Genomic DNA, 27,088 nt, shown 5'->3' with positions numbered 1-27,088 from the left:
GAATGAAATGTAGGTCAATGACCTACATTTCATTCATTCGCCGGGGAATTACAAGCACGGAGCACAGCTGCATTATAGCAGGGCTCCTGCCTGTAATATTAGTTAACCCCTTCAGATGGATTACATCGTTGGACCTGATCTGACAGCAGAAGGTATGTATCTTGTGCGTTTATTATGTTGCCAAGCGAGGGACTGCAAATGGATTTGAGAGAACAATAAATTATTACAACAACCGCTGTGTTTATTTGATTAAAATACTTTTCAATCATGTGTGTGTGTGTTTTTTAACCCTTTCCTACAATTGGATTAATAATGGATAGGTGACATAATTGACGCCTCTCCATTATTAATCTGGCTTAATGCCACCTTCCAATAGCAAGGTGGCATTAACCCTTCATTACCCCATATCCCACCGCTACAGGGAGTGGGAAGAGAGTGGCCAAGTGCCAGAATAGGCGCATCTTCCAGATGTGCCTTTTCTGGGGTGGCTGGGGGCAGATGTTTTTAGCCACGGGGGGGCCAATAACCATGGACCCTCTCCTGGCTATTAATATCTGCCCTCAGTCACTGGCTTTACCGCTCTGGCGGAGAAAATTGCGCGGGAGCCCACGCCAATTTTTTCCGCCATTTAACCCTTTATTTTAGCAGCTACAGCGCTGAAATTTTGCACATACACACTACTAACATTAGTAGTGTGGAATATGCAAAAAAAAGGGGGATATGAGATGGTTTACTGTATGTAAACCATGTCTCATATCCTGTCGGGTTTGTGCAGGAGAAATGAAAAGCCGGCAATTGAATTACCGACTTTTCACTAACACCGCTGCGTATTTCTCGCAAGTCACACTGCTGGTCCGTGTGGAATCCGTATTTTTCTCGCCCCCATAGACTTTCATTGGCGATTTTTTTGCGCAATACGCTGACAAACGCAGCATGCTGCGATTTTGTACGGCCGTAGAAAGCCGTATAATACTGAACCGTAATATACGGCTGATAGGAGCAGCCCCATTGAGAATAATTGTGCCGTATGTTATGCGAGTTTTACGGACGTAGTTTCTGCGCTCTTACGTCCGTAAAACTCGCCAGTGTGACGCCGGCCTAAGAGCTATATTTATACATAATAAGAAAACCTCCTTTAAATCATTTCCTAACTTTGCCCTGGGGGAGGTGGAAGGAATGTTTTGCTCTGACTCTGTCGCCCCCACTCCTGTCAGGACAGAGGGTGCGGTGCAGCGTGGTGATTCTATGGCGTGATGCTGCGATACGTCTAATGGGACGACCACATATTTATAAGTAATTAGGACAGATTTATGGTTCCTTCCCTTGCAGGAGACATTTATTGCTGTTGTGAATATTAAACATCCTACTACAGCATGTATCAGGGATCTCATCATTACAGAATCGTGGCCCCCGGGGGGCATCTAATAAATAGACGTGGGGTGAACATCAGGCAGGAATATTGGGATTCCTATTAGATGGCGATATTACAGATGACACCCCGGCGGCCTCTCTATTGGAGGGGGATCTCAGCACACTGTCAGCATTGTGTCCTGGGAAAACAGCTTGGGATGAGAGGCTCAGATAACTTCTGCTTGTTTTCATTACGTCTTTAATTTCCTGTAGCCTGTCGTTTTTTCCCTAACACCACCCCCCATGGATAAGTGGGGGAAGGGATAGATAGCAATCAACAGGCAGAGAATTACAGATGTAGAATTATGAATCTACGCATTAATACGGAGAAAACCAGAAGTGGGCACTACAAGTCACAGCATGCCTACACCCTCCTCTATAGAAAACCACAGACTAGATCTAATTATACAAACTTCCTTTCCTAGAGAATTCAGAAACTGAATTGTCGCTCCGCTTTCTGCAGCCATTTAGATATGTAGGATGCATTGTCCAAGCTGCTGCAGAACATCTTTTAGAAATAAAAGCATGGTAGTAGGTTCTGCATTTATTTTTATGCACAGTGATATCTTTTGAAATTCTTATGATATTTTTTCAAAATCTCTGCTTGCAGTGAATGGGAATATTGTTGTTCATATCCAAAAAATGAAAACCCAATAGACGCACTGATATTGCTGCTCACAGCTGAGATTTTGCTACAGTTGCATTTGGTCTGAGATCTGAGTAGATGTACCTGCACCAGGGCCGGACTGGGACTAAAATTCAGCCCTGGCATTTGAAGGTACACAGGCCCACTTGTCACATGGTGACTGTATAATATCTTTGTACACTTGTAGGTTACAAGAAGTCAGGGGAGTGTAACACGACTATATAACATATAATTACAGCTGTATCCAGCATTACAGCTCAGTCCCCATAGAATGTAATACAGCACAGCCCCCATAGAATGTAATACAGCACAGCCCCCATAGAATGTAATACAGCACAGCCCCCATAGAATGTAATGCAGCCAGCCCCATAGAATGTAATACAGAACAGCCCCATAGAATTTAATGCAGCACAGCCCCCATAGAATGTAATGCAGGCAGGCAGCCCCCATAGAATGTAATGCAGGCAGGCAGCCCCCATAGAATGTAATGCAGGCAGGCAGCCCCCCATAGAATGTAATGCAGGCAGGCAGCCCCCATAGAAAGTAATGCAGGCAGGCAGCCCCCATAGAAAGTAATGCAGGCAGACAGCCCCCATAGAAAGTAATGCAGGCAGGCAGCCCCCATAGAAAGTAATGCAGGCAGGCAGCCCCCATAGAATGTAATGCAGGCAGGCAGCCCCCCATAGAATGTAATGCAGGCAGGCAGCCCCCATAGAAAGTAATGCATGCAGGCAGCCCCCATAGAAAGTAATGCAGGCAGGCAGCCCCCATAGAAAGTAATGCAGGCAGGCAGCCCCCATAGAAAGTAATGCAGGCAGGCAGCCCCCATAGAATGTAATGCAGGCAGGCAGCCCCCCATAGAATGTAATGCAGGCAGGCAGCCCCCATAGAAAGTAATGCAGGCAGGCAGCCCCCATAGAAAGTAATGCAGGCAGGCAGCCCCCATAGAAAGTAATGCAGGCAGGCAGCCCCCATAGAATGTAATGCAGGCAGGCAGCCCCCACAGAAAGTAATGCAGGCAGGCAGCCCCCATAGAAAGTAATGCAGGCAGGCAGCCCCCATAGAAAGTAATGCAGGCAGGCAGCCCCCATAGAAAGCAATGCAGGCAGGCAGCCCCCATAGAAAGTAATGCAGGCAGGCAGCCCCCATAGAATGTAATGCAGGCAGGCAGCCCCCATAGAAAGTAATGCAGGCAGGCAGCCCCCCCCCCCCCCCAATAGCTCCACAATCCAGTCAGCACTCATTGATAAAAAAAAACAAACACACTACTCACCTCTCTCCTCGTGCCCCGCGCTGCTCCTGGCTCCGGCCTCAGCAGTCGCAGTCTGCCCGCCCGGTCACACAGCAGGTGCACGATGATATGACGTCATCGCGCACCCGCAGTGTCAGCGGCAGGCAGAGCGGGGAATGATGGGAGAGGGGGTGTCAGCAGACGTTCTCTCCTCCATTATTGCATTCAACTGTACCGGCGTCTATGACGCCGGTATAGTTGAATGCGGGGCCGGGAGTGTGCCGCGACAGCATGGGGAGTGTGCCGACAGCAGCACACTCGAGCGGCCCACTACTGCCATCGGCCCTTCTGGCATTTGCCAGAACTGCCCTATGGCCAGTCCGGCCCTGACCTGCACTGATACATTGTTGCAAAAGAACAGCACGTAAGAGAGACCTGTGCTGCTGAAAGGATTGTACTGACACAATTGTAACAAACCTTCAGCTGTGAGAAGTGCTAAAGGGGTATTCCCTTTTGGTAATGCGGTGACATAGCGCTAGGACCCCCACAGATCCTGAGATTGAAGGGATCGCGGAACTATTTTTGCACTGCAGTCGAAAAAAAAAACTGCCACTCCTAGGCATTCATGCGGATGGATATAAGGTGTAATTCCCGACCACAAGTGCTGGAGCTTCTTCAGTCTCAGGATCAGTGCGGATTCTCAGAGGTCAGGCTCCACCAATCCTAAAGGGAACACACGTATGCGATTACCCCTTTAAGTGAATGTCCATATACTGCAGTGATTAATTCCATAATATATCTGTATGGGGGATGGGGGTCTTGCTTTTACATTTCCGATGCAGAGATCTAAATCCTCTAGTTGCATATTATCCATAAAGTTACATGATAGTATTTCTCCTGCCTGCAGCCACCACTAGGGGGAGCTCACTGCACACAGAGTTACTATTGAGTTTCTGGTGACTTTTCAGAGTAAGCTGTTGTGTGTACATGAGCGACAACATTATTTTTGGCCATAGTGTGACTTGTACTCTTTCTTTTCCGTCAGGTTTCCCCTCTGCAGACTCTGTCTCTAATTTTCAGTTGTCTCTAAGCTGGTGAAGACTAAATAGTATGATGTAGCCCATACACAGCACACACCGACACGAGGGATTCCTGCTCTCCTGTTTCTATGTAGCATATGTTCAGAAGCAGCAGCAGCATGGAAGACATGATTCAGGAGTTTTGAGCGGTGCGGATGTGAGTCCAGGTCTGGGGTAAGATAAAATACAGTGCCTCTTTTACACTCTGCTCTGCCTTCCTCTGCCCTTTCCATGTACCTTAAGGCCAATTTCACGTGAAAAATTATCACGGTGATCTGCTGTGAAGTCACTCAGCTTGAACTGCGGTGACCTCATCCCTGTTTTCCCTCTCTGCTGAGGTCTCCGCACTTCAGCCCAGCTGGGAACGCAGCCTCAGTGACCGGAGGTAACCTCGATGTCACCGCCGGTCACTGAGGCTGCGCTCTCATCAGCTCATTCACCAGTGGTTCTCGCCCTGGACGGTCGCATCTTGGCACCATCCAGGTTGAAAACTGTTTTTTCCCCCAGACATGTATTAATGCGTGGGACAGAATGCAGGACAGGTGAGGGATAGTGTTGTTTTATTACAGGAGACGAGGGCTTCGGTGGAATAGGCGATAGGGGAGTGTAACGGTGTTTGTTATTTTTAAATGAAATGGAAAACTGTGTTTAGTCTTATTTCTAATAAAGGACTTTATTCTGGCTGTGTCTTTATTTACCATATAACTATAGGAATAGTAATGGATAGGTGTCTTATAGACGCTTCTCCATTACTAAGCCGTGGGCTTGATGTCACCTGACAATACAGAGGCAGCGGGCACACACCGGTACAGGCAGTGGGCACACACAGTGGGAACACCCTGGCACAGACAGTGGGCACACACCGGCATGGGCAGCAGTCACACACCGACACAGGCAGTGGGCACACACAGTGGGAACACCTGGGCATAGGCAGCAGGTACAGGCTCCATCCTGCCCCGATGCACGCTCACTGTACCTGCACTCGGGCCTCCGTTAGGTCCGTCCTCATGGCCAGCTGCTCTCGGGCGTAAACATCTGGATAGTGCGTCTTCTGGAAGACTTTCTCCAGCTCCTCCAGCTGGTAACTCGTAAACGTGGTCCTGTTCCTCCTCTTTTTTCCTTTGTTGCTCTCAGACTCGGCTTTATCCATAGGCAAGTCACCGCTGCCTCGGTCCTGGGAGCCCTTCCCTGACCCTTCCTTGTTCAGGTAGCCACTGTCCATTCCTGGGGGTTCACTGTTTGGTGTTAGAGAGGTCTCTTTACCTGTAAATTAAGAAAAAAATCATTTCAATAGTTAATTATAACGTCAAATACTGAGAGAAACTACAGTGAGAATTTAGTGGGAAACAGTCAGCAAGTTTGTCATCTACAACATCCCGAACAGTTTACTCATTGGCTATAATGCAGGACGAGCAAATAACGTTACCCAACATCCAATTACAGAGCAACGCCTGGAGACAAGATCATACTTCTGTTAATGAGCAGCGTGGTGGCTCAGTGGTTAGCACTGTACAGTGGACAGTATGGTGGCTCACTAGTTAGCAATGTACAGTGGGCAGCATGGGGGCTCATTAGTTAGCAATGTACTGTGAGCAGCATGGTGGCTCAGTGGTTAGCACTGTACAGTGGGCAGCATGGTGGCTCAGTGGTTAGCAATATACAGTGGGCAGCATGGTGGCTCATTAGTTAGCAATGTACAGTGGGCAGCATGGTGGCTCAGTGGTTAGCACTGTACAGTGGGCAGCATGGTGGCTCATTAGTTAGCAATGTACAGTGGGCAGCATGGTGGCTCAGTGGTTAGCACTGTACAGTGGGCAGCATGGTGGCTCATTAGTTAGCAATGTACTGTGGGCAGCATGGTGGCTCATTAGTTAGCAATGTACAGTGGGCAGCATGGTGGCTCAGTGGTTAGCAATGTACAGTGGGCAGCATGGTGGCTCATTAGTTAGCAATGTACAGTGGGCAGCATGGTGGCTCAGTGGTTAGCAATGTACAGTGGGCAGCATGGTGGCTCAGTGGTTAGCAATGTACAGTGGGCAGCATGGTGGCTCATTAGTTAGCAATGTACAGTGGGCAGCATGGTGGCTCAGTGGTTAGCAATGTACAGTGGGCAGCATGGTGGCTCATTAGTTAGCAATGTACAGTGGGCAGCATGGTGGCTCAGTGGTTAGCAATGTACAGTGGGCAGCATGGTGGCTCATTAGTTAGCAATGTACAGTGGGCAGCATGGTGGCTCAGTGGTTAGCACTGCACAGTGGGCAGCATGTTGGCTCAGTGGTTAGCATTTTACAGTGGGCAGCCTGGTGGATCAGTGGTTAGCACTGTTGCTCTGCATCGCTGGGGTTCAAATCCCACCAATGACAACATCTGCAAGGAGTTTGTATGTTCTCCCCGTGTTTGCGTGGGTTTCTTCCCGTTTCCTCCCACACTCCAGAATGATAGGGAATGTAGATTGTTAGCCCCGATGGGCACAGTGATAATGATGTCTGTACAGCACTGTGGAATATGATGGTGCTATATAAGCATAATAATAAATTAATTAATGAAAATAGCGAGAAATATTTCTCTACAGAAACTGTGAAGTTGTTGAGAGATTTCAGCTCTGAAGTTAGCAGAGTTCTTTAGCCTAAATGTATCATTTTAACAATTCACCGTCCCGGTCACAGGTTTTTAGGCTCCATTTAGGAACAGATACTGGACTGGTGGCTAGTCTACTAACGTCAGTCCACAGGGTGCGGGTAGGTCAGGGTGTGGGTTTCCCAATGATGAGTCCCTGTGAGTGTAATGAAGGGTAACATGGCGCCTACTGGAATTAATGGGGCGCCGACATCATGGCTGGGGTCGTGTGTTACATCCATTGATACAGACAAGTTCTAGAATCGGCTCCACATCAGGTTAACCCCGTCCTTGCCTTCATTGCAAATAATGAGTTCTGGGATGATGGAGTATTTTTCTACACTGGCACCGTGCGGTGTTTCTGTGGTACTGAGGACTGTAATCCGGGCTTCATGGTTTTGTGGCGACAGCGGCCGGCTCTGCTGTGTATATTCTACTGAACATATTCCCAGACACTAAAACTGCAGCCGAGGAATCACAAAGCCAACATAAATAATATTACCGTACAGAACACCCAGCGTGACCCGAAGAACTGTTCTATGCTATACACAGAGCACTACAACTCCCAGCATGCCCATGGCACTATTCTAGTATACTCTATACACAGAACACTACAACGCCCAGCATGCCCAAAGCACTATTCTAGTATACTCTATATACAGAACACTACAACTCCCAGCATGACCATGGCACTATTATAGTATACTCTATACATAGAACACTACAACCCCCAGCATGCCCATGGCACTATTCTAGTATACTCTATACACAGAACACTACAACTCCCCGCATGCCCAAAGCACCATTCTAGTATAATCTATATACAGAACACTACAACTCCCAGCATGCCCATGGCACTATTCTATTACTCTATACATAGAACACTACAACCCCCAGCATGCCCATGGCACTATTCTTGTATACTCTATACACAGAACACTACAAACAACTCCCCGCATGCCCATGGCACTATTCTATTACTCTATACATAGAAGACTACAACTCCCAGCATGCCCATAACCCTATTCTATTACACTCTATATATGAAACACTACAACCCCCAGCATGCCCATAGCACTATTCTATTATACTCTATACACAGAACACTACAACTCCCAGCATGCCCATAGCACTATTCTATTATTCTTTATACATAGAACACTACAACCCCCAGCATTACCGAACCACTGGACAAAAACATAATATAATTCTTGTAAGCTCTATACATAGAAGACTACAACTCCCAATGTGACCACAGTACATAATCCTTATTACTTTATATACTTAGCGCACTACAACTCCCACCATCATCCGGCCACTGGACATAACCATAACACAACGCTACCACACTGTACGCACGTTGCATCCGTCCCTGGGAAAGCTGGGTGGGTGTATGCCGTCCATTTACACCTTCCCACATATAAGCTACTTTTTATTTCCTAAATGTAAAAGGAGAAAATGCTTCTTAAAGGGGCAGTGCATGAATTAATGTTTTGGCTTTTCTGCGGTGATACTTTCTGTTCATTTCTTTTCTAGAATTCTTCTGAGGCCCCAAATCTGTGATCAGTGGAATTCCTCGCCCAGGATCCTGTCCTGTCACTGTATCACTATCCCTTCTGTTGGATGAGCCGGAGGCCAAAGTTCAGAGGAATGAAAATTCTCCCCCAGCTCCGGGATTTAGAAGGGAGATTTCACCACTCAACTTTATGTGACCCCTGAAAGTAATTTCATCTTCCTCCATCCAGAGGCGCACATTAGATGGTCCGCTCCTCTGGTGGCGCTGATTCATCACCGCCTGCAGGATTGCGGTAATCCCCTCAGTGCTGGGGGATCCGCCGTCACTCATCTTTCTGACTTTATGATGTTATTTGCTGACGGTGAGGTCTTGGCGCAGATTCAGACCCCATAGAAAGGGGGCAGCTATGGAGGGTGCAGATGGGTAATATCCCCCTGGCACAATGACCATATATACTATAGCGCCACCTATTGGAAGGAGCAGGGGTGGACGTAGAATTGGGGCCCAAGAGGTAAAGGGGCCACTTCCAACTCCAAAGCAGGTGGGATTGTGCATTATGATGAGTTATTAGGCTGCAAAGGGCCCATATAGTGATCCTGCACAGGGGCCTCTTCCATCTGGGACCCCCAGTGAGCAGGAGCGACCCATAAGCGGCCAAACCAGATCCTTTTTTTTTGCAGATATGCGATTCAGGGGTTTTTGCCCTTCATCAGTGCAAAGCATTAGGCAGTGTGCACACGCTGCATTTTTGATGAGTTTTTTTGGTCTGTGCAGATTTGTCACAAAACCAGAAGGGTTTCCTGATGCAAAGTGGATGAGAATCCTGAAGTCTCCTGCACATGTTGCTTATGTTTTCCTTGCAGATTTAGGCTATGTGCACACGTCAGGATTATTTGCAGAAATTTCCTGAACAAAACCGGACTTTTTCCGCAGGAAATCCACATGCGTTGTTTGCGCGTTTTTATAGCGTTTTTTTTTTGCAGAGCTTCCCAATGCATTTAGGCTGTGTGCACACGTTCCGGATTTTTCGCGTTTTTTTGGCAATACAAACGCGATAAAACCCCAAAAGAAACGCATCCATTAAGCATCCTATTAATAGAATGCAATCCGCAATTTTTGTGCACATGATGCCTTTTTTTCCGCGAAAAAAACGCATCGGGGTAAAAAACGCAGCATGTTCTTTAATTTTGCGGATTTTTCGCGGATTTCCCACTATTTAATGCATTGGGAAGCTCCGGAAAAAACACGAAAAATCCACACAAAAAAACGCATGCAGATTTTCTGCGGAAAAAGTCTGATTTTGTTCAGGAAATTTCTGCAAAGAATCCGGACATGTGCACATAGCCTAAATAGCAGGAAATCTGAGAAAAATCCGCAAAATTAATGAACATGCTGCGTTTTTACCGTGATGCATTTTTTTTGCGGAAAAAAACGCAACATATGCACAAAGATTGCGGATTGCATTCTATTAATAGGATGCTTAATGGATGCGTTTTTTTCGCAGTTTTATTGCATTTTTATAGCAAAAAACGCAAAAAATCCGGAACGTGTGCACACAGCCTTAGGCTGCATTTTTGCAGGGGGGGAAGGGGGGGTGTTTATGCAAATTTTAAGCTGCGTTTTACAGTACCACCAAAGTCTATGAGATTTCAGAAATCTCATGCACATGCATCAGTTTGTTTTTTTTACCTGACTGATTTGAAAAACTGCTGCGTTTTTTAAAACCGCAGCATGTTATTTCTTTCAGGATTTTTTTCACTGCAGGTATCCATTTTTGCTGTGTTTTTGAGAAGTTGCATCGTGATTTTTTTGGGGTCACTAAACTTTGTCAGCATGTACGAGACAGAAAAAAAGTAACAATAAAATCACAGCAAACCTCCTTTTTGTAAGCAGCTGCTTTACTGCCAAGAGAGCACGTTTTTTGTGAAAAAAAACAAAAAAAAAAACAGTAAAAATGCAATGTATGAACATAGCCTTAAAGGGCACCTGTCACCCCGTTTTTTCCGTATGAGATAAAAATACTGTTAAATAGGGCCTGAGCTGTGCATTGCAACAGTGTATTTTGTGGACCCCGATTCCCCACCTATGCTGCCAAAATACGTTACCAAAGTAGCCGTTTTCGCCTGTCAATCAGGCTGGTCTGGTCAAAAGGGCGTGGTGTCTTCCCCCAGATCTTGCTTAGTTTTCCGTTGGTGGCGTAGTGGTGTGCGCATGCCCAAGGTCCCGAATCCACTGCACAGGGGAGTGAAAAGAGCGCGATGTGCACTATTTCATTGGTGTTCGGTGGGGGCGGCCATCTTCCTTTGGCCGCGCGTGCGCAGAAGCGGCGCTCTGCTGGCCGCGGCTTCAGGAAAATGGCCGCGGGATGCCGCGCGTGCGCAGATTGATATCGCGGCGGCCATTTTCCTGAAGCAGAATTCGCATCTCTGCTTCAGGAAAATGGCCGCCGCGATCTCCATCTGCGCACGCGCGGCATCCCGCGGCCATTTTCCTGAAGCCGCGGCCAGCAGAGCGCCGCTTCTGCGCACGCGCGGCCAAAGGAAGATGGCCGCCCCCACCGATCACCAATGAAATAGTGCACATCGCGCTCTTTTCACTCCCCTGGCAGAGGATTCGGGACCTTGGGCATGCGCACACCACTACGCCACCAACGGAAAACTAAGCAAGATCTGGGGGAAGACACCACGCCCATCTGACCAGACCAGCCTGATTGACAGGCGAAAACGGCTACTTTGGTAACGTATTTTGGCAGCATAGGTGGGGAATCGGGGTCCACAAAATACACTGTTGTAATGCGCAGCTCAGGCCCTATTTAACAGTATTTTTATCTCATACGGAAAAAACGGGGTGACAGGTGCCCTTTAAATGTGTATCATGTCAATTCTTTCAGCATTTTTGCTGCAGATTTTGCCAATGCTAATGAGTGGGGAAAAATCTGCACCAAAGTATGCATGTGAAAAAGAAATAACTAACGGTCTATTCAGATTCCCTACATTTTAGATTTGCATCAATGTATCTGGTATAAAAAAACAAACAAAAAACTAACAAGTCAACTCTGCATAGAGTCTGGACTAAGAATCTCCTATAGTGTTGTGTATACAGCTCCTATGCAGATCTATGTGTTTGGTCCTGTAGTCATACATGACATTGCTGATTGTCTCCTCTTCTACTGTCTGTAGGTCACCAAAGGGGGGTGTAGGAGCAGGTTCAGGTGGTGAGCCAGCGTCATATTGGGTGGGTGCTGGCTGTGTCACACAGGTTGCACCTGCTGCTGACAGAGACTGGAACTAGTTTAGATCATCGTTGTTTAACCATTTAAATGGCACAATTGTATAGTGTGTTGTTGTGGTGAGACTAGAAATAAGGTCAAACTAATAAAAACAAAATATAAAAAAATAATTATATGTACACACACACACACGCACGCACGCACGCACGCATGCACGCACACACACACACTCTCTCTCTGAAGGAAATAAGTATTTGAATTCCATTAAAAGAAAGAAAAAATGCAGCAACACTTCAAAATCCAGTGATGAAAAACCTTAGTCCTTTATTTCAAGCGAATTGCATGGACAAGGTAATGCAAGCAGGTACAGGGCAGATGATACAGGCGGAGAAACAGGACAATGGCCGTTTCGCGTTATACACGCTTCCACGGGTCCTTTTTTCTTTTTTTATTTTTTGAAATAAGTATTTGATCCCTTGCTGATTTTGTAAGTTTGCCCACTGACATGAACAGTATATAATTTTAAGGGTAAATAATAATAATAATCGTTATATAGCGCCAACATATTCCGCAGCGCTTTACAGCCTAAGGCCGGCGTCACACTCAGCGTATGTAAATACGGTCCGTTTTTTACGGCCGTAATACTCAGAAAAGTCCCCAAAATAGTGATCCGTATGTCATCCGTAGGCAGGGTGTGTCAGTGTATTTTGCGCATGGCATCCTCAGTATGTAATCCGTATGGCATCCGTACTGCGATATTTTCTCGCAGGCTTGCAAAACCGACATCTAATGGATTTATGTGCTCAAATGTTCGTTAAAACATATATACAGTATATATATATATATATATATATATATATGTCATTGAGACACGTATATATATATTCTGTATTTATATTTAATTCAGCGCGATATATGCGCCTCACCGCGACTCAATGTAAGTACAGATCACCCAGCTTTCCTTTCAGCACCCGGGGTTACAGGCACGAGCGAGTGCTTTAGCACAGCTCCTGCCTGTAAAATGATTTAACCCCTTCAAATGGATTTACTTCGTGGGACGTGACAGATCATCAGAAGGTATGTATATTGTTGGTTTATTATTTTGCAGAGCGAGGGTCTTCAGGTGGATTGAGAGAGCAATAAAATATTAAAACAACCTGTGTGTTTATTTCATTAAAATACTTTTTAATAATGTGTGTGTGTTTTTTTAACCCTTTCATACAATTGGATTAATAATGGATAGGTGACATAATTGACGCCTCTCCATTATTAATCTGGCTTAATGTCACCTTACAATAGCAAGGTGACATTAACCCTTCATTACCCCATATCCCACCGCTACACGGGAGTGGAAAGAGAGTGGCCAAGTGCCAGAATAGGCGCATCTTCCAGATGTGCCTTTTCTGGGGTGGCTGGGGGCAGATGTTTGTAGCCAGAGGGGGGGCCAATAACCATGGACCCTCTCCTGGCTATTAATATCTGTCCTCAGTCACTGGCTTTACCACTCCGGCGGTAAAAATTGTGCGGGAGCCCACGCCAATTTTTTCTGCCATTTAACCCTTTATTTTAGCAGCTACAGCACCCAAATTTTGCACATACACACTACTAACATTAGTAGTGTGGAATATGCAAAAAAATAAGGGATATGAGATGGTTTACTGTATGTAAACCATGTCTCATATCATGTCGGGTTTGTGAAGGAGAAATGAAAAGCCGGCAATTGAATTACCGGCTTTTCACTAACACCGCTGCGTATTTCTCGCAAGTCACACTGCAGGTCCGTGTGGAATCCGTATTTTTCTCGTCCCCATAGACTTTCATTGGCGATTTTTTTTGCGCAATACGGTGACAAACGCAGCATGCTGCGATTTTCTACGGCCGTACAAGACCGTATATTACGGATGCGTAATATACGGCAGATATGAGCTGGGCCATAGAGATTCATTGGGCCATGTGTAATGCGAATTTTACGGACGTAGTTTATGCGCTCATACGTCCGTAACACTCGCTAGTGTGAGGCAGGCCTAAGGCTATGTGTACACGTCAGGATTTCTCTCGCTTTTTTTGCGTTTTTCGCTATAAAAACGCTTAAAATACGCATACATATGCATCCCATCATTTAGAATGCTTTTCCGCAATTTTTGTGCATATGTATCGCAGAAAAAAATGCAGCATGTTTATTAATTTTGCGGATTTTTTGCGGATTTCCTGCTATTTAGGCTATGTGCACATAGTCCTGAACAAAAAGGGACTTTTTCCGCATTTTTTCCGGAGCTTCCCAATGCATTAAATAGCGGGAAATCCGCGAAAAATCAGCAAAATTAATGAACATGCTGCGTTTTTTTACCGCAATGCGTTTTTTTCGTGGAAAAAAAACGCAACATGTGCACAAAAATTGTGGATTGCATTCTATTAATAGGATGCTTAATGGATGCGTTTCTTTCGCTGTTTTATCACGTTTTTATAGCGAAAAAACGTGAAAAATCCGTAACGTGTGCACACAGCCTAAGGCCGGTTTCACACGTCAGTGGCTCCGGTACGTGAGGTGACAGTTTCCTCACGTACCGGAGACACTGACACACGTAGACCCATAAAAATCAATGCATCTGTTCAGATGTCATTGATTTTTTGCGGACCGTGTCTCCGTGTGCCAAACACGGAGACATGTCAGTGTTCGTGGGAGCGCACGTTTTACACGGACCCAATAGAGTCAATGGGTCCGCGTAAAACACGGACCTCACACGGACATTCTCCGTCTGGGGTCCGTGTGCGTGCAGGAGACAGCGCTACAGTAAGCGCTGTCCCCCCCACATGGTGCTGAAGCCGGTATTCATATCTTCCCTGTAGCAGCGTTTGCTATAGAGAAAATATGAAGAATAGTGTTAAAAATAAAGATCCATGTGTCCGCCGCCCCCCCACCCCCTGTGCGCCCCCCCGCTGGTCAGAAAATACTCGCTCCTTCCTGGTCTGGCCGCGCCTCCTACTGTATGCGGTCACGTGGGGCCGATCATTTACAATCATGAATAGTCGGCTCCGCCCCTATGGGAGGTGGAGCCACATATTCATGACTGTAAATGATCGGGCCCACGTGACCGCATGCAGGAGAAGCCGCGGCCAGACCAGGAAGGAGCGACAGCCGACGGGGGACCCGGGTAAGTATTTTCTGACCAGCGGGGGGGCGCACAGGGGGTGGGGGGGCGGCGGACACCTAAATCTTTATTTTAAACACTATTCTTCATATTTTCTCTACAGCAAACGTTGCTGCAGGGATGATATGAATCGCAGCTTCAGCACCATGCAGAGTGGGTACCACACGCTCCGTGTGGTACCCACTCGCCATACGGGCGGCACACGTGTGCCGCACGTATGGCCTCCGTGAGTTCCCAGGCACACGGACACGGATAACTCCGGTACCGATTTATTCCGGTACCGGAATTATCTGGACGTGTGGGACAGCCCTAAATGCATTGGGAAACTCCGGAAAAAAATGCGGAAAAATCCGCACAAAAATGCGATTAAGACGCGAAAAAAACACATGCGGATTTCCTGCGGAAAAAGTCCGGTTTTGTTCAGGAAATTTCTGCAAATAATCCTGACGTGTGCACATAGCCTAAATCTGCACTGGATTTCCCACTATATTATTGCATCCCAGAACCTCCGGAAAAATCCGGAAAAAAAACGTGAGAAATACGCGAAAAAAACGCGAAAAATACGCATGCGGATTTCTTGCAGAAAATGTCCGGTTTTGTTCAGGAAATTTCTGCAAGAAATCCTGACGTGTGCACATAGCCTTACAGTTTTAAACACAACAGTCATAAGTAACAATGTTAACAATACAATAATAAAGCACAATAAGACGACCCTGCTGGTGAGAGCTTACAATCTACAATGAGGTGGGGAGATACAAAGTACAGGTGTGTATTTACAATGGTGTATTTACAATGATGGTCCAGCCATCTTCAGGGAGTGGGGGGTAGATGGAGATAGTGAATGGGCTACACACACAAACATAAAATGAGTTTGATTAGTGAACGTGCTGCTCTGAACAAATGTGTTTTGAGCGCGCGCCTAAAACTATGCAAATTGTGGATGGTCCTAATATCTTGGGGTAGAGCATTCCAGAGGATTGGCGCAGCACGGGAGAAGTCTTGGAGTCGGGAGTGGGAGGTACGGATCAGTGCAGAGGTTAGTCGAAAGTCGTTTGCAGAGCTCAGTGGTTGGTTAGGCCAATAGACAGAAATGAGGGAGGAGATGTAAGGGGGTGCCACACTGTGGAGAACTTTGTGGGTGAGAACAAGTACTTTGAGTTGTATCCTGTAATGAATGGGCAGCCAGTGTAATGACTGGCGAAAAGCGGATGCATCTGAGTAACAATTAGGCCGGTTTCACACGTCAGTGGCTCCGGTACGTGTGGTGACAGTTTCCTCACGTATCGGAGACACTGACTCACGTAGACACATTAAAATCAATGTGTCTCTACACTTGTCAGCGTGTTTTCACGGACCGTGTGTTCGTTTGAAAAACACGGAGACATGTCAGTGTTCGTGGGAGCGCACAGATCACACGGACCCATTAAAGTCAATGGGTCTGTGTAAAACACGTTCCGCACACGGATACTGTCCGTGTGCAGTCCGTGTGCCATGCAGGAGACAGCGCTAGAGTTAAGCGCTGTCCCCCCAGCTTGTGGTGCTGAAGCCGCCATTCATTTCTTCTCTCCAGCAGCGTTCGCTGGAGAGAAGGAATGAAAATCATTGTTTTTTTTTTTTTTTTTTTTTGTTAAAATAAAGTTCTCGGGGAAATCCTGACTGACCCTCTACCTGGAGTTTACACTGAAGGTGTGCATGTCCAGGCCTCGAACCTCACCCTGTCTCCTGAGCTCAGCCCTAGGCTGAAACCTCCGCCCACCACCCAGTGAAGATGTTATTCCCCAATACCCACAGTTAGCACAGACAAGGATAAAGGAAAATATACACCACGCCGCAGTCACTCAGGAATACACTATAAATGTGCAGGGCAAAATAAACACAAATATAGGAAGGAGTAAATAAGACAAAGTAAAATACACCACCAGCAACGAATCTTCAACCACCAGCTCTACTCACCAGACCGAGATAACAACGCACAAGACAGAAGCTATAATCGGCGACGCCCAAAGATCCGGAGAACTATTTAAAGGCAGTGGGCATGGCCCAGCTTCCAATCCAAGGATTAGGTAAATTAACCCCGGAACAGCTAGATAAAATCTAGCAGACGCCAATGAGCAAATAGTGGTCAAAAGCGGAATTACCGCTGTCTGTCGGACGACCTGGTCTGAACAGCGTCCGACATGACAAGTGCTTAACTCTAGCGCTGTCTCCTGCACGGTCCGTGTGGTACCCAGTTGGCACACGGCTGCCGCACGTGTGCCACACTGATGAGCCACGTGAGCACACGGACACACGGACATGGATAACTCTGGTACCGATTTCTCCGGTACCGGAATTATCTGGACGTGTGGGACAGGCCTTAGCCAGATGGACAACCCTGGCTGCTGCATTGAGGATAGACTGGAGAGGGGAAAGTCGAGTGAGGGAAGGCCAATTAATAGAGCGTTACAGTAGTCCAGGCGGGAGTGGATCAGGACGACAGTGAGGGTTTTTGTTGTTTCCATGGTGAGAAAAGGGTGGATTCTAGAGATGTTCTTTAGGTGTAAGCGGCACGAGCGGGCAAGAGATTGTATATGGGATGTGAAGGAGAGATTGGTGTCAAACATAACACCCAGACAGCGTGCCTGCTGCCGGGGTGTTATGGTGCCACCCACGGAGAGGGAAATGTCAGATTTAGAATGGTCAGTAGATGGCGGGAGCAGAAGAAGTTCAGCTTTGTAGAGGTTGAGTTTCACATAGAGAGCGGACATGATGTTGGAGACTGCGGACAGTCAGTGGCGTTCTGTAGTACAGCGGGGATAAGGTCAGGGGATGACGTTTATAGTTGTGTGTCATCAGCATAAAGATGGTACTGAAAGCCAAATCTGCTGATGGTCTGTCCAATTGGGGCTGTGTAGAGGGAGAAGAGAAGGGGACCAAGGACTGAGCCCTGAGGTACCCCGACAGTGAGAGGAATAGGAGACGAAGTGGAGCCAATGAACGAAACACTAAAGGAGCGGTCAGAAAGGTAGGAAGAGAACCAGGAGAGAGCAGTGTCCTTAATGCCTAGTGACTGGAGCCTGGAGAGTAGGAGAGGGTGGTCAACAGTGTCGAAAGCTGCAGAAAGGTCGAGAAGGATGAGCAGAGAGTGGTCACCATTACATTTTGCTGTCAGAAGGTCATTGGTCACTTTGATGAGTGCCGTTTCTGTCGAGTGTAGGGGGCAGAAGCTGGACTGTGAAGGGTCTAGGAGGGAATGAGTGGAGAGGTAATGGGTAAGGTGGGAGTAGACTAGGCGCTCCAAGAGTTTAGAGATGAAGGGGAGACTGGTCTGTAGTTGTTTGTGCAGGATGGGTCAAGGGAGGGTTTCTTTAGTAATGGAGTAATGATAGAGTGTTTGAAGGAGGAGGGGAAAATGCCAGAGGAGAGGGAGAGATTAAAGATTGTAGTTAGGTGAGTAGTGACGACTGGAGAGAGAGACTGGAGGAGGTGTGAGGGAATGGGGTTGGTAGTGCATGTAGTCGGACGAGAAGAAGAGAGGAGCCTGGAGGCTCCTTCTTCTGTGATGGGATTGAATGTGGAGAGAGCCAGGGGAAAAGGAGGGAGGGATGAGAGTCACTGAACTTGGTTTTTGGGAGCGGATTTCCTGATGGATATTGTCTATTTTCTCTATAGAGTGGGAGGCCAGGTCATTAGCACAAATGTCTGTGATAGGGGCTTGTGCTTTTGGCCTGAGGAGGGAGTGAAAGGTGTCAAAAAGTTTCTTGGGGTTGTTGGATAGTGAGGAGATCAGGGTGGTGAAGTAGGTTTGTTTGGGAGGTGAGGGGCAGAGTTATAGGTTTTTAACATAAATTTGAAGTGTATGAAGTTTCCTGATGTTCGTGTTTTCCTCCATAAGTGTTCAGCACACCTAGAGCATTGCTGGAGAAATCGGGTTTGCGATGTGAGCCACGGCTGTTTCACTCTGTGTTTGGAGATTCTGAGGGTGAGGGGAGCTACTTGGTCCAGGGTGCTTCTAAGAGTGTCATTGTAGTGACGTACCGCCAGATCAGGACAGGAAAAAGAGGAGATTGGGGACAATGATGAGTGTAGGGAGTCTGAAAGTGTATGAGGGTTAATGGCATTTAGATTTCTGAATGTGTGGTAGGTAGGAGTGTGCTGGGGTGGGCGAGGATTTGTGAGCGTGAAGGAGAGAATGTTGTGGTCAGAGAAGGGAAGTGGTGAGTTATTTAGGTAGGAGATTGAACACAGCCAGACAAAGACAAGGTCAAGGGTGTTACTGTCCTTGTGTGTCTCAGAGGTTGAGAGCTGTGAGAGGCCGAACGTTAGTGATAGAAGCTGGAATGCAGATGTGGAAGTGGGGTTGTTAATGGGGATGTTGAAGTCTCCCAGGATAAGGGTTGGTAATTCTGAGGACATGAAGTGCGGCAGCCAGGCAGAGAAATGGTCCAGGAAGTGGGTGGGTGAGCCTGGGGGCCGGTATATGACCGTTACTCTGAGGGAGAGGGGACGGAAGAGCCTGATGGTGTGGACCTCAAAAGAAGAGAATGAGAGTGATGGAACTGGGGGATGACCTGGAAGGTGCATTGTGGGGAGAGGAGTATGCCGACTCCACCACCAGGTCTGTTTGTGGGTCTCGGGGAATGGGAGAATTGTAGGCCACCATGGGAAATGGTAGGTTAATTTTAACATTGAGAGATAGAATATCAAAAATAAAATCCATTTTTTACGTGTTTAACAGAGGAGCTCTGTATATTAACTTACTAGGTTACCCAATTGATATCTTATACAATTTGCTGCTATATAGCGCTTTATACATCTTTTTTTTCTCTAAGTAATTTTTTTTACTAAGCTTTGTCCTGACTTTGGTACCCCTTGTTTTATCTTGGGTCACACGGTGATACACCTAATTGTATCCATTATACCCTTTTTTATATATTGATCAATCTTTTGTGATATTGGTGTTAATAAAATTACTATATTTAACTATATTTGTCTAAATTTGACTCTCTATTTCTCCTTGTTATATATATTGGTATGAGACGCCAATCTATGATTACACCTAACTTACAGTATCTGGTACATTTTTTGTATTAAATATTTCCAAATGAGTAGGATTTTCTGTCGCTGGTCGCAAGTCACACAAAACTCACTCGCCATAGACTTCAAGACAAGTTACATGCGACCAATCTCTTCTACGCGACTATTTTATGGCAGCAATTTTGCTGTTAAAGTCAGAAAGTGGCACAAACATTCTTAGTAGCACGCAGGGCCGGCCCGAGAGATTACGGCGCCCTAGGCGAAACTATTTTTTTGCGCCCCTACTACTTTTAACATACCTCCCAACTTTTGAAGATGGGAAAGAGGGGCAAAGTTTGCGGGCCGCGGCAAATTTTAGGCCACGCCTCTGACCACACCCATTCATAACTAGCCACACCCATATCAACATCCCAACCACACCCATTTAGCACTGCTGATCACACTGTTTCATAAAGAATAATTATAAACAAAAAAATATGGCCACACAGTGCTCCATACTGTATAATGGCCAGACATGATGCTCCATACTGTATAATGGCCACACATGATGCTCCATACTGTATAATGGCCACACATGATGCTCCATACTGTATAATGACCACACATGATGCTCCATACTGTATATTGGCCGCACATGATACTTCATACCGTATAATGGCCACACATAGCTACTCCTACACACGCGGCTGCACTCCGTACACACGCGCTCCGCTCCATACACCTCGTACACATGCGGCTCCGCTCCGTACACCTCGTACACATTTAGCTCCGCTCCATACACCTCATACACACACGACTCCGCTCCATACACCTCATACACATTCAGCTCCGCTCCATACACCTTTTGCCTTTTGAAAAGATTTTTTATAATTTTTTCTATTTTTTCTCTGGCGCCCCCTTAGGGTCGGCACCCTAGGCGGCCGCCTAGTTCGCCTATACGTTCGGGCCAGCCCTGGTAGCACGACTTGTCTGAGATTTAGCAGCCTAAAACCTACAGCTTGGCATGAAAAAAAAAACACAAAACAATCCCTCACCCAGCTCCATGAACTGAGAATAAATAAAAAGTGGCGACACAAACCAACTTTTTTATACAAAGTTCAGAATTGTTTTTTAACTACTAAAATATAAAAAGAAATGTTAAAGTTTTGGTGTCGCCATAATGGGTCCAACCTGGAGAATCACAGACTGCGGCCATGATTACTGCAGAATGAACACCAGAAAAAAAAGCGATTGCAGAATTTAATTTTGTTTTTTTACCATCTCATTCATTATATGGAAATTGGAATATTGCAATTCAGAACTACAACTTGCCCTGCAAAAAAATAAAAAAACGTAAACGGGGAGAAGAAAAAAAAAAGTTATTTTTTTGGAAGGAAAGCGCAAAGATAAAAAGTCGCCAGGTCAGGAAGGGGTGATATGGACTTAGATACAGCCATACTTTTAGATACTTTTTTGTTTTGCTTCTTTGTAGCGAGCATCCGCAACAAGGAACATTTTGGGTTAATCTCTTTTATTGCTGCAGATGTGGAGCTTTCTTTTAAGATTTACACATTATAGATAGGGAAATCTGCCCATTGCACAGCATGTGTCGGGGTCACATATGGAGATGTCTCCAGATATGATAACTTGAGTGTGAGATCTTATTTCTATAGGTGAAGATCCCCTTTAAGGATCGGCTGTAGATACCTGCAGAACAGCTGTAAATAAGAATGCATTAACCTCAAAGACCAAAATGACAGTATTGAGCTGAAGCAGGGGCCCCGGCCTGCGATAACCTGCTAACTAGGCCATAACTCTGCTCTTTGAGGCCCTTCCTGACCGATAGCAGAGACTTTGAATTTTACCCAGAGACAGACAGGCGGCTGTGCAGAAATAGGGGGTACCTGGCCCCAGGGCCGGACTGGGACTAAAATTCAGCCCTGGCATTTGAAGTTACACAGGCCCACTTGTCACATGGTGACTGTATAATACCTTTGTACACTTGTAGGCAGGGCCGGTTTTAGGCAAAGTGGGGCCCTAGGCAAAGTTTAAAATGGGTCCCCAAATGCTAACATATTGCACATCACACAGAAGCCTTTCTGTTGTATTTACGTGCGCTGAGTTCAGGCCGCTAAACAAGTTTGATCGACAATACTGAAGTTGTTCAACGCTTGTTTCCCGGCCTCTTTCCACCAGCTGAGGAATAATGATGACACAGAACGATCACTAATAGATCACTAACAGATCACCATACAGTATCATGTTTTCAGCAGCACATCTACAGTTTACACTGGCAATGTGCTGCTGACAACAAGGCTTTTAGTTCCAGCAAAAACAATCCGAATATGCAGCATTTTACTTGTTTAGTAAAATACACCCCATAGTCCTCCATATATAATAATGTGCTCCATAGTCCTCCATATAGTATAATACACTCCCTATAGTCCTCCATATATTAAAATACACTGCTCAGTCCTCCACATAGTATAATACACTCCTCATAGTCCTCCATATAGCATAATACAATCCTCATAGTGCTCCATATAGTATAATGCACCGCCACAGTCATCCATGTAGTACAATTCACTTCCCATAGTATAATGCACCCCATAGTTCTTCATATAGTATAACGTATTCCCCATAGTCCTCGATACAGTATAATGCAGCCCACATATAGTATAATGCAGCCACCCCAGAGTATAATACACCAACCACAGAGTATAATGCAGCCACCCCAGAGTATAATGCAGCCACCCCAGAGTATAATGCAGCCACCCCAGAGTATAATGCAGCCACCCCAGAGTATAATGCAGCCACCCCAGAGTATGTAACCCCCATAGAATATAATACAGCCCACCTCCCCATAATATATAATGTAGCCCCCCATAGAATATAATGCAGCCCCCCATAGTATATAACGCAGCCTCCCCCATAGAATATAATATACCCCCACAATAGTATATAACACAGCCACATAGTACATAACATGGCTTCCCCCATAGAATATAATATACTCCCCATAGTATATAGCAAAGCCCGCATATTATATAGCACAAACCGCATAGTATACAGCACAGCCTGCATACTATAGCACAGCTCGCGTAGTAGATAACACAGCAGTATTCAGCACAGACCACACAGTAGTATACAGCACAGACCACACAGTAGTATACAGCACAGCCCACGTAGAAGTATACAGCACAGTCCACACAGTAGTATACAGCACAGCCCACAGAGTAATATATACAGCACAGCCCACAAAGTAATATATACAGCACAGCCCACAAAGTAATATATACAGCACAGCCCACAAAGTAATATATACAGCACAGCCCACAGAGAACTATATACAGCACAGCCCACAGAGAACTATATACAGCACAGCCCACAGAGAACTATATAAAGCACAGCCCAGAGTACTATATACAGCACAGCCCAGAGTACTATATAAAGCACAGCCCAGAGAGTACTATATACAGCACAGCCCAGAGAGTACTATATACAGCACAGCCCACAGAGTACTATATACAGCACAGCCCACAGAGTACTATATACAGCACAGCCCACAGAGTACTATACACAGCACAGCCCACAGAGTACTATATACAGCACAGCCCACAGAGTACTATATACAGCACAGCCCACAGAGTACTATATACAGCACAGCCCACAGAGTACTATATACAGCACAGCCCACAGAGTACTATATACAGCACAGCCCACAGAGTACTATATACAGCACAGCCCACAGAGAACTATATACAGCACACAGTAGTATACAGCACAGAGCACAGCCCACAGAGAACTATATACAGCCCACAGTAGTATACAGCACAGAGCACAGCCCACAGAGAACTATATACAGCCCACAGTAGTATACAGCACAGAGCACAGCCCACAGAGAACTATATACAGCACAGAGCACAGCCCACTGAGAACTATATACAGCCCACAGTAGTATACAGCACAGAGCACAGCCCACAGAGAACTATATACAGCCCACAGTAGTATACAGCACAGAGCACAGCCCACAGAGAACTATATACAGCACAGAGCACAGCCCACAGAGAACTATATACAGCCCACAGTAGCATACAGCACAGAGCACAGCCCACAGATAACTATATACAGCCCACAGTAGTATACAGCACAGAGCACAGCCCACAGAGTACTATATACAGCCCACAGTAGTATACAGCACAGAGCACAGCCCATAGAGTACTATATACAGCCCACAGTAGTATACAGCACAGAGCACAGCCCAGAGAACTATATATAGCACACAGTAGTATACAGCACAGAGCACAGCCCACAGAGTACTATATATAGCACAGAGCACACAGTAGTATACAGCACAGAGCACAGCCCACAGAGAGCTATATACAGCCCACAGTAGTATACAGCACAGAGCACAGCCCACAGAGAGCTATATACAGCCCACAGCAGTATACAGCACAGAGCACAGCCCACAGAGTACTATATACAGCCCACAGTAGTATACAGCACAGAGCACAGCCCACAGAGTACTATATACAGCCCACAGTAGTATACAGCACAGAGCACAGCCCACAGAGTACTATATACAGCCCACAGTAGTATACAGCACAGAGCACAGCCCAGAGAACTATATATAGCACACAGTAGTATACAGCACAGAGCACAGCCCACAGAGTACTATATATAGCACAGAGCACACAGCAGTATACAGCACAGAGCACAGCCCACAGAGAGCTATATACAGCCCACAGTAGTATACAGCACAGAGCACAGCCCACAGAGAGCTATATACAGCCCACAGTAGTATACAGCACAGAGCACAGCCCAGAGAACTATATATAGCACACAGTAGTATACAGCACAGAGCACAGCCCACAGAGTACTATATACAGCCCACAGCAGTATACAGCACAGAGCACAGCCCACAGAGTACTATATACAGCCCACAGCAGTATACAGCACAGAGCACAGCCCACAGAGTACTATATACAGCCCACAGTAGTATACAGCACAGAGCACAGCCCAGAGAACTATATATAGCACACAGTAGTATACAGCACAGAGCACAGCCCACAGAGTACTATATATAGCACAGAGCACACAGTAGTATACAGCACAGAGCACAGCCCACAGAGAACTATATACAGCCCACAGTAGTATACAGCACAGAGCACAGCCCACAGAGAGCTATATACAGCCCACAGCAGTATACAGCACAGAGCACAGCCCACAGAGAGCTATATATAGCACAGAGCACACAGTAGTATACAGCACAGAGCACAGCCCACAGAGTACTATATACAGCCCACAGCAGTATACAGCACAGAGCACAGCCCACAGAGTACTATATACTGCCCACAGCAGTATACAGCACAGAGCACAGCCCACAGAGTACTATATACAGCCCACAGTAGTATACAGCACAGAGCACAGCCCAGAGAACTATATATAGCACACAGTAGTATACAGCACAGAGCACAGCCCACAGAGTACTATATATAGCACAGAGCACACAGTAGTATACAGCACAGAGCACAGCCCACAGAGAACTATATACAGCCCACAGTAGTATACAGCACAGAGCACAGCCCACAGAGAGCTATATACAGCCCACAGCAGTATACAGCACAGAGCACAGCCCACAGAGAACTATATACAGCCCACAGTAGTATACAGCACAGAGCACAGCCCACAGAGAGCTATATACAGCCCACAGCAGTATACAGCACAGAGCACAGCCCACAGAGAGCTATATACAGCCCACAGCAGTATACAGCACAGAGCACAGCCCACAGAGAGCTATATATAGCACAGAGCACACAGTAGTATACAGCACAGAGCACAGCCCACAGAGTACTATATACAGCCCACAGTGGTATACAGCACAGCCCACAGAGAACTATATACAGCCCACAGTAGTATACAGCACAGAGCACAGCCCACAGAGAACTATATACAGCCCACAGTAGTATACAGCACAGAGCACAGCCCACAGAGAGCTATATACAGCCCACAGCAGTATACAGCACAGAGCACAGCCCACAGAGAGCTATATATAGCACAGAGCACACAGTAGTATACAGCACAGAGCACAGAGTACTATATACAGCCCACAGTGGTATACAGCACAGCCCACAGAGAACTATATACAGCCCACAGTAGTATACAGCACAGAGCACAGCCCACAGAGAACTATATACAGCCCACAGCAGTATACAGCACAGAGCACAGCCCACAGAGTACTATATATAGCACAGAGCACAGCCCAGAGAACTGTATATAGCACACAGTAGTATACAGCACAGAGCACAGCCCACAGAGTACTATATATAGCACAGAGCACACAGTAGTATACAGCACAGAGCACAGCCCAGAGAACTATATACAGCCCACAGTAGTATACAGCACAGAGCACAGCCCACAGAGAGCTATATACAGCCCACAGCAGTATACAGCACAGAGCACAGCCCACAGAGAGCTATATATAGCACAGAGCACACAGTAGTATACAGCACAGAGCACAGCCCACAGAGTACTATATACAGCCCACAGTGGTATACAGCACAGCCCACAGAGAACTATATACAGCCCACAGTAGTATACAGCACAGAGCACAGCCCACAGAGAACTATATACAGCCCACAGCAGTATACAGCACAGAGCACAGCCCACAGAGTACTATATATAGCACAGAGCACAGCCCAGAGAACTGTATATAGCACACAGTAGTATACAGCACAGAGCACAGCCCACAGAGTACTATATATAGCACAGAGCACACAGTAGTATACAGCACAGAGCACAGCCCACAGAGAACTATATACAGCCCACAGTAGTATACAGCACAGAGCACAGCCCACAGAGAGCTATATACAGCCCACAGCAGTATACAGCACAGAGCACAGCCCACAGAGAGCTATATATAGCACAGAGCACACAGTAGTATACAGCACAGAGCACAGCCCACAGAGTACTATATACAGCCCACAGTGGTATACAGCACAGAGCACAGCCCACAGATAACTATATACAGCACAGAGCAGTATACAGCACAGAGCACAGCCCACAGAGAACTATATACAGCACAGAGCACAGCCCAGAGAGAACTATATACAGCCCACAGCAGTATACAGCACAGAGCACAGCCCACAGAGAACTATATACAGCCCACAGCAGTATACAGCACAGAGCACAGCCCACAGAGAACTATATACAGCCCA

At 46.3% G+C, this 27,088-nt stretch overlaps 1 protein-coding gene across 1 annotated transcript in view; it reads right to left on the bottom strand.

The window, feature by feature from the left end:
• The window catches only part of ALX4 (ALX homeobox 4), a 148,011-nt gene that overhangs the window by 16,978 nt on the left and 103,945 nt on the right, over positions 1 to 27,088 (bottom strand). Inside the window, exon 2 of the mRNA XM_077287075.1 lies at positions 5,343 to 5,629. Coding sequence (XP_077143190.1) covers positions 5,343 to 5,629 — 287 coding nt within the window. The remainder of the gene's footprint in view (positions 1 to 5,342; positions 5,630 to 27,088) is intronic.

This window comes from Ranitomeya variabilis, chromosome 2 (genome assembly GCF_051348905.1).
Source record: "Ranitomeya variabilis isolate aRanVar5 chromosome 2, aRanVar5.hap1, whole genome shotgun sequence".
NCBI classification, from domain to species: Eukaryota; Metazoa; Chordata; class Amphibia; order Anura; family Dendrobatidae; genus Ranitomeya; species Ranitomeya variabilis.
Note: the sequence above shows the minus strand (reverse complement) of the source record. Positions and strands in the feature narration are given on the sequence as shown.